The following is an 11,249-nucleotide window of genomic DNA, read 5'->3' on the forward strand; positions in this document are numbered from 1 at the left end:
AAAAAAAAAAAAAGAAAAGAAAAGAAAAGAAAAAATCTCTTGGGGGTGGTGCCCATAGCTCAGTGAGTAGGGCGCTGGCCACATACACTGAGGCTGGCGGGTTCTAACCTGGCCCAGGCCAGCTAAAACAACAATGACAACTGCAACAAAGAAAATAGCTGGGCATTGTGGTGGGCATCTGTAGTCCCAGCTACCTGGGAGGCTGAGGTAAGAGAATCACTTAAGCCTAAGAGTTTAAGGTTGCTGTGAGCTGTGACACCACAGCACTCTAACCAAGGTGACAGCTTGTGACTTGGTCTCAAAAAAATAAAAAATAAAAAAACAATCTCTTGGGTATGCTATGCTATTTCTTCAGCCTATGGCCTTTTTTTGTTTTTAATGAGATGAGGTCTCACTCTGTCACCCTGGCTGGAACTCCTAAGCTCAAGCAACCCTCCTGCCTTAACTAACCAAGAAGCTAGGAGTATAGATGTATGCCACTATGCCCAGCTAATTTAAAAAATATATTTTTAAAATTTTTTGTAGGGGACAGAGCCTGTGGCTCAGTGAGTAGGGTGCTGGCACCATATACTGAAGGTGGCGGGTTTGACCCTGGCCCCAGCCAAACTGCAATTAAAAAATAGCCAGGCGTTGTGGTGGGTGCCTGTAGTCCCCACTACTTGGGCAACTGAGGCAAGAGAATCTAAGCCCAAGAGCTGGAGGTTGCTGTGAGCTGTGATGCCATAGCACTCTACCAAGGGCAGTAAAGTGAGACTCTGTCTCTAAAAAAATAAAAAATAAAAATAAACAAATTTTTTGTAGGGATGAGGTGTCTCACTATGTTGCCCAGGCTGGGCTTGAACTCCTGGCCTCAAGTGCTTTCCACCTTCACCTTCCATGGCCTCCCAAAATGCTGGGATTACAGGTCTGAGCTACCATGCCCAGTGAACCTGTGGCCTTATAATTAAACTTACGGTGTTACCTAATTCAGTTCTTAGCATTTCAAGTGAACACTTTAATTTTATGATAAGATAGCTTCTTACTGTTAGTAGAGACTATGTTTGCTGTTGCAAGGAAGTTATCTGGCTAAATCATTTTGTTAGGTGTCAGCCTGTAGGTCACAATCTCCAGAAATCATTCTCTGACCACTTCAGATTTAGTTGAGTTAGATTTCATCTAATTCAGTTTAGCTAATCTCTGCTCTGAGATCCCACAATACTCTATACTTGATTACAAGAGGCAATCCAGTGATGTGTGTGCAAGTTCAGTTTAACCCTTGGATCATACAATTCTGGATTCAAATCCCATCTCTACCTCCTAGTGGGCTCTGCTAAGTTACATAACCTAAGTCCCCCTTTCCTCATTCATAATTTGGGATTACTAAAACAGGGTTAAAGGAAGAGTATGTATATTAAGTGCTCATATAGTGCCTGACACATGGTAAACAAAAAATAAGTACCAGCTGCTGTCCTGGACATCATCACCATCACCATCATCACTACTCATCGCAATTGCTTATTGAATATGCTTGTCTTTCTCAGTGGAGCAGGAACCACATTTTCTGTTTACCTTTTGTCCCTACTGCCTAACACAGTTTCTGACATGTAATAGGAGTTTAGTAACTTGATTATTAAATGGTTGAAATGAACCCTAGTGGCCAAATGACAGCAGTGGCTTCAGGGCTTCTGCAGCGCCTACTCCTTAAATCACATAACTGTCATCTTAGATGCCCTTAAAAGCAATGAGATGTGGCCTAGTTCCTTCAAGGGTGAGTCCGGCAGAGTAGATCCTAGACAGAGTGAGAGCCCACAGCATCTCCCACGCCCTTCACTCTACAAGATGCATGCTCAGACACATCTGCTGTTCAGCTGGGCTTGACGTGAACATTATTAGAAGGTTGTACAATTCAGAAATTGTACAAGACAGTTGATCCAGAGCAATACAGCTGTATTTTTAGTTAATTTTTAATCTGTCACCATTTTATCTATGCAATTTACTTTTTATAATTTAAGGATGACCGTAAGCTGAGTGCTTATCAGTAATAAATGTAAATTAGTAATAATTAGCCAGAGGTGATGTGAATTCTAAAGAAAGAAGAAGTGATACTCACTACAAATGTAAAAAATACATACCACTGGCTCAGCACCTGTAGCTCAGCGGTTAGGGAGCCAGCCACATACACTGGGGTGTGCTGGGTTCGAACCCAGCCCGGGCCTGCTAAACAACAAAGACAACTACAACAACAACAACAAAAATAGCCGGGTGTTGTGGTGGGCACCTGTAGTCCCAGCTACTTGGGAGGCTGAGATGAGAGAATTGCTTAAGCCCAAGAGTTTGAGGTTACTGTGAGCTGTGACGCCACGGCACTCTACTGAGAATGACATAGTGAGACTCTATCTCAAATAAAAAATACATACCACCTATTAAGCAGTTCATTAAGGGAGTGCACTGTGGTCCTGATAACCTGCTTTCTAGATTTCATCACAAAATACATTTTTGAATGATAATCTGTGACCAAATTGGCAAAAATATAACAGTTTCTAATATAAATGAGATATGAAAAAGGATTGAAGCCATTTTAGTATTCTAATTACTCCATAATTTTAAGGATTGCCATCTCAGAGGTCAATCCTCTGCTTTAAAAGAGCTTCGTTTATACCTCCCTGGCAGTGTAAGGTGTAAGGATTCCAGAGTGGTTTTTCACGCCTGCCTTCATGTTTATCTATGGCATTGATACGTTTTTGGCATTTACCCAAACACACCACAGGAGGGCAGCACAAATCTGATTAACTTAAAAACTGCACATCTGGTGGCCTGGTCAAAGTAGTTGTCTCAATGAGCCCACGACATTCTTAAGTGGCTACTCAGATGCAAAAAGACGAAAAGAACAGACAAAGATTTTTTAAAAGACAGGGAATGCATCCCTGAAGACTCTGAGTTTCTACAAAAGGGAATCTGGAGCTAATCAAGCTGCAAAATGGGAAAACAGAATTAAAAAAATAGAATTTCCCAAAGCTGAGAAAACAGACTTGTTTGCTACATACACTTGAAAAAGTGTTACTGTGTATAGTAATCTGAACACCAGCTACTCGATTAAGAATCAGATCATCTGGTTATTACTGACAAATAATAGCTAATAAGTTTTACTCCGCAACACGCTCCCAGATAAAGTCTCTTCAGTAACTATATTTTCTTAAGTTACCTCAAATCAAGCCTGCCTTATCGTATATCCTACTTTGCATCACAGATAGTGTTTGCCATGTCTTAGGTAAAAGCATTAGCAATTTTCATGAATGTTGGCATTCTGGAGTTATATAGGCAGTTTTTGTTACATGTGTAACAGAAAATATGATGGGTTTAGAAAAAGTGATACTGAAGATATAAGCTTTTAAATTTCAGGAGAGCCTCATGAATCAAGGCTGTAAATCCAGAATTTGTGACAATTTGGCTTAAATATTTCTATAATGTACAGGGAAACTTAAGCAAACACAGCCTAAGCAGTTGGCAAGAGGAAATGTTTCCGATAGTTAAGACTACTTGAAGTTTGCCTCTTTAACTTATTCACAAAACCTTTTTGCAGATATGTGATGTATGCATTTCTCACCAGCTTCTCATGTGATTCTATAATAATATGGTCAGCCTGGTACCATAAATAGACTGATTTTTGAGCTTTTAGAACTCTGACTTTCTTGGAATAGATGATTATCATAACCCATCAGCTAAAATGTGCACTCGTACTAGGCTAGCCCTAGGTCAATCTAGTGTGAGTTACATTATGTGACTTCAAAATGGCAAGAACAAAGCAGAGGTCCCGTTACTGCAGGTTGGCTTTGTTCTGTCAGTCCAAGTCACTAACAGTTTACTACAAAATACTAAAATTTCTGCTAACAATCCTTTTTTCAGTGTGTAAAATCGATTTTCAAAAAATAGTAAAGATTATTTCCTTGTTTAATATTCTGTTAATCACGGAAAAGATTATCTTGCACACTTTTCTCAATGTACCTTTAGGACTCACAATATGCCTGTATGATCTGATGATAAAGTCACTTATCCAAATATATTCCATTTTGGAATAGTGGGTCTGAGGGCCAAGCAAGGAACTGCCATCATGTTCAAGTTCAGAACGCAAAGACTTTTCATTGTATTAATAGACCCTTGATTTTTAGATGTATCAGAATACCAAATGTGAATGGCCACGTATGTCCTAATATACTTGAGAAATCTCACTACTAATTTCACGCCACTAATTTTTTAATACTGCATTTAATTAAGAAAAAAGGCCTGGCTTTTCTATTGGCATCCTTCAGAAAAAAAAAAATGCTTAATCAAGATGCTTCTGTGTGAATGTTCATTCCTCACTAAATCTCTCGGGCAGCTGCCTTAGTTATTGTTACTAACATCTTGTTCTGTCATCTCTTTGTATACATGTCTAATTTATCAGTTTCTTGTAGATTGTCAGCAGCCTGCTGCCTCCGTACCGCCACAGTGCTCACAACTAGCCGGGAGGCAAGACTGCCCGACTGTCAGGTAAATTCAGACGTCCTCTCCCTTCCCATTCAGCTGCATGTCACATCCACAGACCCCAGCTCCCCTTTCCAACTCCATATCTGCCTGTACATCATTTATATTACTACATTTTATTTCAAATATGGGCTCCGTGAGCACACATTGGCTACCTGAAGTCCACGTGCTCCCGGTGGGAATACAGGAGAGCTGGGATTTATTTCCCTGGCTGCTGGCTGGTGGCCTAACCACCTCCTTCGTGGGAGTAAATACTTGGATTAATCCAGTGTTTCCAACATATAGTAATAAAACCTGGAATCGTTACAATGTCTTTTCTACGCTTATTTTTCTTTTGTTTGTCTTTTGTTCTTAAGGTATACATTAGAACCGCTGTAGGTTGACCACCCAAGGGACTGTAACAAACTGGTTAGCACACAGAGGTGGTCAGCATAAGGAACTAGGCCTACTGTACTGATACGTACATGTGGTGCATGTCTGGTCTATGAAAATTAGGTTGACTTAAGGAGGTGGCCAGTAGGGAGGTGGCCAGTAGGGAGGTGGTCAACTATGGTTTTCAAACAAACAAAAAGGAAGAGTATAAAAAATTAGATATAGGCCAGGTGTGGTGGCTCACTTCTGTAATCCTAGCAGTCTGGGAGGTCAAGGCAGGTAGTTTGCTTGAACTCAGGAGTTCTAGACCTGAGCAGGAGTAATACCCTGTCTCTATTAAAAAAAAAAGAAAGAAAGAAAAGTTAGCAGGGCATTGTGGCAGACACGTGTAATCCCAGCTACTTGGGAGGCTGAGGCAAGAGGATCACTCAACCCTACTAGGTTGAGGTTGCTGTGAGCTATGATGCTACAGTACCCTACCCAGGGCAACACAGTGAGACTTTGTCTCAAAAATATAAAATTAAGATTTAGCACTTGTAGCACAGTGGTTATGGTGCTAGCCACATATGCCAAGGCTGGCAGGTTCTAACCCAGCCCAGGCCTCCTAAACAACAATGACAACTGCAACAACAACAAAAAAAATTAAATTAAATTAAATTTAAAAAATTAGGCATAAAATATATCTAATATTTGTACCAAGATAACTTTATGATAAAGTGCTTCTATTTCCTGTCTACTCATTAAAACTGAACTTGAGGCTTGGCGCCTGTGGCTCAAGTGGCTAAGGCACCAGCCACATACACCTAAGGTGGTGGGTTCGAATCCAGCCCGGGCCCGCCAAACGAAACAATGATGGCTGCAACCAAAAAATAGCCGGCGCCTGTGGTCCCAGATACTTAGGAGGCCGAGGCAGGAGACTGGCTTGAGCCCAGGAGTTGGAGGTTGCTGTGAGCTGTGATGCCACGGCACTCTACCCAGGGGACAGCTTAAGGCTCTGTCTCAAAAAAAAATAAACAAAAAAAAACTGAACTTGAAAGGTGGAAACTGCCCTTGTCAGTGGCAATAGAAGACATACTGGCAGTGATAGTGCTCTTCATGTGCGTTTAGCTGCAGGATTTTGCAGGCAGATTTGCACACTCCCTGGACTCTAATCTGGAGAGATTGCGGACAGTTCCACTTCATCCTAGAGAACTTCCACACAGGACCTCATCCTGGTCCTGGAGTACTTTGTCTGGGTTCCTTGGTCCCTGCTAATGCCATGCTTTAGTAGTCTGGCTGTGCTTTTTTTTGTTTGTTTTTTCTTCTTTTTTTTTTGTAGAGACAGTCTCACTCCATCACCCTCTGTAGAGTGCTGTGCCATCACACAGCTCACAGCAACCTCCAACTCCTGGGCATAGGCAATTCTCTGGCCTCAGCTTCCCCAGGAGCTGGGACTACAGGCGCCTGCCACAACGCCTGGCTATTTTTTTTGTTGCAGTTTGGCCAGGGCTGGGTTTGAACCGGCCACCCTCTATATATGGGGCTGGTGCCCTACCCACTGAGCCACAGGTGCCGCGCTGGCCATGCTTCCATTGTTCCCTCTTTATCTCAGTGGCTCTGTTCCCCTCTCCCAGAGGAATGCTTCTTTTGAATGGGGCAGGCCCAGACATAGTTCCATGTCTCTCTGAGCAGTAGATGTCAGTAGCAGGCCAGACACGGTCATGGGTCAGAGCCAAGACAGCTGGGGGCTACCAGTAGGGGAGCACAGTGGCAGCCAAAGCCCAAGGGTGGCCAGGTCTCAGAGCCAGCTGTGCAGCCGCCTGTGAGAAAAGGAAAAGATATGTTATCACAGAGGGTGCCAGCCAGGGTTTTCCCACCTTCCCACTGATGTCTCACCAGGCTGTTCCCACCATCTTCAGCAACAGAGCTTTGCTTTCAGAAAAATGCTTTGCTAGGCCAGGCCCAGTGGCTCACACCTGTAATCCTAGCACTGTAGGAGGCCCAGGCAGGTGGATTCTTGAGCTCACGAGTTTGAGACCACCTTGACCAAGAGTGAGACCTTGTCTCTACTAAACAATGAAAAACTGAAGCAAGAGGATTGCTTGAGCCCAAGAGTTTGAGGTTGCTGTGAGCAATGACGCCACAGCCCTCTACCAAGGGCAAAAAAGTGAGACTCTGTCCCAAAAACAACAATAACAAAAGAGAAACCTCTCTGCTCACATACTAATGCCATTTTATAACAGAGGTAATTTTGACCAGAAATAATTGTAATGTATAATAATTTCAATCATGTAAGTGACCGAATATAACTATAAATGTTCAATCCCATCTCTGTGCCGTGCTATTCATGCAGTGGTTAAAAACATGGGCTCTTAGACCCATATAGGGCGCGGTGGCTCACACCTATAATCCTAACATTCTGGAAGGCCGAGGTAGGTTGATTGCTTGAGCTCAGGAGTTTGAAACCAGCCTGAAGAAGAGCGAGATGTCATCTCTACTAAAAATAGGGCATTGTGGTGGGCACCTGTAGTCCCAGCTATTTGGATGGCTGACTTAGGAGGCTTGCTAAGCCCTGGAATTGTGAGCTAGGCTGACACCATGGCATCTTAGCCTGGGATGAGTGAGACTTTGGGAACTCAGCAGGGAATATTGTCTCAAAAAAAAAAAAAAAAAAAACTATGGGCTACGTTCTCCACAAAGCAACCCCTACTCTGCCCTGGGGCCTGGGATAGTGCGAGGCAAGGACAGATGTGCGATAAACAGTGATTACGTGAATGAGTAACTGAGCTCTGGAGTCCGGTTGCTCCCGCCCCTGGCCCCCGGCAGATGTGTAATCCGCGAAAGCTGCTCTTGCAGGCTGACTCCTTTTCAGCAGGCCTGGCTTGGAGGGTCTGCTCAGTATCTCTTATCAGTCCTAACTATTCTTAGTACCTTATCATCCCTCTGGACAAAAACGTGCAGTCTCTCTCATAACCTCTCTAACTTGTCTGGTCAAAGAGCAGAGAAGGCCACTGTGGTTTGGTTTTGCTTTGTTTGGAGTCTATGTTACTCAGACTGGACTCAAACCCTGGCCCCAAGCATCCTCCTGCTACAGAAGGCTGCGGTTTTCAGTGTTTTGATTAAGTAGAAAATGGAAAGGCTGAGGGAAAATGTCGCATCCCCTTGGGCCCCTCTTGATCGCTGCAGAAAGGAACCAGGTGTGACACGGATTAGAAGTACAAGCTTATAGGAGGTGGGCTAGCCCTTCTTAGCAGGGCCGCCCTGAGCAAGCTCCGCACCAGCCTTTTATGGAGACTGTAACACAGGTGAGGGGAGTAATTAACAAATGACTACGTGCTAAAGGCTCTTCTTCCACAAGGAGCACCTGTGGACATATGGCCCCAGGGTCCACCCCTCAGCTGCAGATCCTCGTGCTCAGAGGTCATCTGATTCTTCGCGTCCCCTACAGGAAAATACTTTTAACTTTATTTCACTTTGCTTTTTTTTTTTTAATTGAGAACCAGTTTGTACATAACCCATTATGTAGCCTAGGGTCATTCATTCTGAACTTACTGAATTTAGGTTGCTTGCTACTCCCCCGCTCCCCCCCCCATTATTGACTTTAAAGACAAGCAATTTGGCTCGGGGCCTGTGGCTCAAGTGGCTAAGGCGCCAGCCACATACAACTAAGGTGGCGGGTTCAAATCCAGCCCTGGCCCACCAAACAGCAATGACAGCTGCAACCAAAAAAATAGCCGGGCGTTGTGGCAGGCGCCTGTGGTCCCAGCTACTTGGGAGGCGGAGGCAGAAGACTCGCTTGAGCCCAGGAGTTGGAGGTTGCTGTGAGCTGTGATGCCATGGCACTCTGCCCAGGGGGACAGCTTGAGGCTCTGTCTCAAAAAAAAAAAGAAAGAAAAGGAGAATCCCAGGTCCCACAACTACTGAATCAAATTTGCTTTTGACCAAGTTCCAAGTGGTTTGTATGCACATTAAAGTTTGGAAAGAACTATTCTAATGAAATCTCACAGATAACCTGGAGGCCTAGGAGAATGGGATTTGGGCAGAAGTACAAAGAACGATATCGGGGAAGAGTTCATTTATCTTTTTCCCTACCACATTTCATTTTCCTTTTTTATGCCTTGTTTTGAAAAGCTGTGATTGTCTTGGCATGTTTTAGATTGAAACTATTTTCTGTGCAAAGTTTCTGTTCACATTAAAACAGTTTGCCTGGGGTGGCGCCTGGGGCTCAAGGAGTAGGAGGCCTGGCCCCATATCCTGGAGGTGGCAGGTTCAAACCCAGCCCCGGCCAAAAAACTACAAATAAATAAATAAATAAATAAATAAATGGTTTGCCTGTCCCTTTGCAAATGTGTTTCCTGCTGACACGCCTGTTTCTCCTTTCCAGTCCTGACGTAGCTCTCCCCGAGGAGCAGCCGCCTCCCAGCTCCCCGTGCACCCCTCTCCGCTGTCTCTCCAAGCCTCCTCACCCCTAGTCTTCATTTCCTGTGGACAAACACCTGGGGTGACAGTTTTGTAGCCACACACAGGATACTGCCCAAGATCCAACAGCTGTTTTCTTCTGGGTTGTTAGACGTACTCTTGGATTAAAGCCTGTCATTTTGGAAGATGAGAGAACGCTGAGAAGAATAACACAAAGCACAGACCCGGGTGTGATCAAACCTTTTGTGGTTTCGCTGCGTCCTGGATAGACTTCTGCAATCCAACGGCTACAGTTCAGTGAAATTGAAAAACAAGAAAGGAAGACACAGAAGACATTAATCTCACTCCGATGGCTGGCTTTACCTCGATCACCTAAGAGAGACCTAAGATGATGTAAAATACGTATATTGTAAATCATCTTTCCTCACCCTCCAAATTCAGCTGTAGAAATTGATTCCGATATTTTTTGCCATTGATATTTATTTTGTACTTTATTTGCTACCTGATTTATGTCTCTAAAAGTAATTTCTGTGAGACGTGAATTTAATTCATTTATTTTCAGATAAGCATCATTCGCTGAGTTAAGTAGGAGTTTATATTTAGTTTGAAATCTGGAATTGGCCAGACTGTGGTCATTTTTCTTGCACAAAATGATACACGAGGTGCATCCGAATGTTAACAATAACTGTATTTTGCTGCTACACTGATACTGTTTCTGCTCTTACTTTCTAATCAGCTCATTAACTGCTGGGTTTTGTTTTTATTTTTTTTTAACTAGAGTTCTTCACTCTAACAAGAGACTAACTTATGATGCGTTGAATTTTTTTTTCCAGTTTTGATGGTCTCTTTAATTTTTTTAAATTGAAGTTGAGTAGATGTACTGGTGCTGCACCTTTGTGTGTGTGTGTATGTGTGTGATTATGTTAAAGAAGGCTAAATAACTTGAAGGGAAAAAATAATGTGTTTATTTAATGTCCAGAATTGTGGTGTTTGTTTTTTAACTTCTCCCACGTTCAGGGTCCTACTATGAGTCTTTCCTGCTAAAAGGTATCATGTACAAAGGGGACAATACCTACAGAGATAGATGTCTGGGAGCCTTCGGTTAATTAATTTACCCAGAAAGTGTTCAGATTTTGAGCAGAATTGTATGTTTTGTTGTCGTTAGGTTTTTCATAATGAATCTTCCTTGCCAAAAAAACAATAGATAATAAACCTTAGCTCACTGTCTACTTTTGACAAACACTCAGGTGCCTACAATCATATTCTATTGAGATGATACATGTTTCCTAATTTACAGATTCTGCTGGGTAACTTTTATGACTTGATTTAAGGCAGTGGATTTTCATAGCAAAATTTATTTTGCACATAATCTGACAAACAAGGACAACAGCTAATTGAGCTGAAAGGTCTAAACATTCTTGGGCTCCTTAACTCTCAAGTGCTGCCCACACAACCGCTCCTAGCCCTGATTCCTTGTCTTTGTCAGGTAGCCTTAACTTATTTAAAACCATAAGGGTTTTTACCTTTTTCATGTAAGGATCTATGGAACTCCTCTTCAAAAGAAACAAAAGGAAAATGATCCTTGCTGTTAATGCAAAGGATAGTTAACAGTGCAGGGCGCTAACAGTGGAGATCTGAGAGCCGCTTGGCTGGGAAGCAGATGGGAGAATCCTGGAGTGTGTGGTCTGTTGTTAAAGACCCGCCTGTGAATCCTAAAGTGCTTTGCAGGAGCTTTAGTCGGTCCTAACGCCTGGGAAGTAGTGGTCACTGTTACCAAAGCAACCAAGAGGTTTTTGTGTTCCTTAAATGAGTGCTATTTTCAACAGTGTCATTTATTATGCAACTTGGAGTAAAATAGTTGAAATCTTCACCAAAATAGGGATTCAGGTTAAAGTACAGCAACAGAACAAATCTTCATGAAGTCTTCCCCATCACAGCCTGTCCTCTGCTCCTTCCCACCCGCATTGCCTTGGTCCTCC

At 42.9% G+C, this 11,249-nt stretch overlaps 1 protein-coding gene across 1 annotated transcript in view; it reads left to right on the plus strand.

The window, feature by feature from the left end:
* Positions 1–9,575, plus strand: part of BICD1 (BICD cargo adaptor 1) — a 127,498-nt gene extending 117,923 nt beyond the window's left edge. The window contains exons 8-9 of the mRNA XM_012806763.2: positions 4,431–4,506; positions 9,236–9,575. Coding sequence (XP_012662217.1) covers positions 4,431–4,506; positions 9,236–9,323 — 164 coding nt within the window. The 3' untranslated portion in view covers positions 9,324–9,575. The remainder of the gene's footprint in view (positions 1–4,430; positions 4,507–9,235) is intronic.
* Positions 9,576–11,249: the final 1,674 nt, after the last annotated feature.

This window comes from Otolemur garnettii, unplaced genomic scaffold, assembly GCF_000181295.1.
Source record: "Otolemur garnettii isolate 467f Iridium unplaced genomic scaffold, OtoGar3 scaffold00057, whole genome shotgun sequence".
In the NCBI taxonomy this organism is placed as follows: Eukaryota; Metazoa; Chordata; class Mammalia; order Primates; family Galagidae; genus Otolemur; species Otolemur garnettii.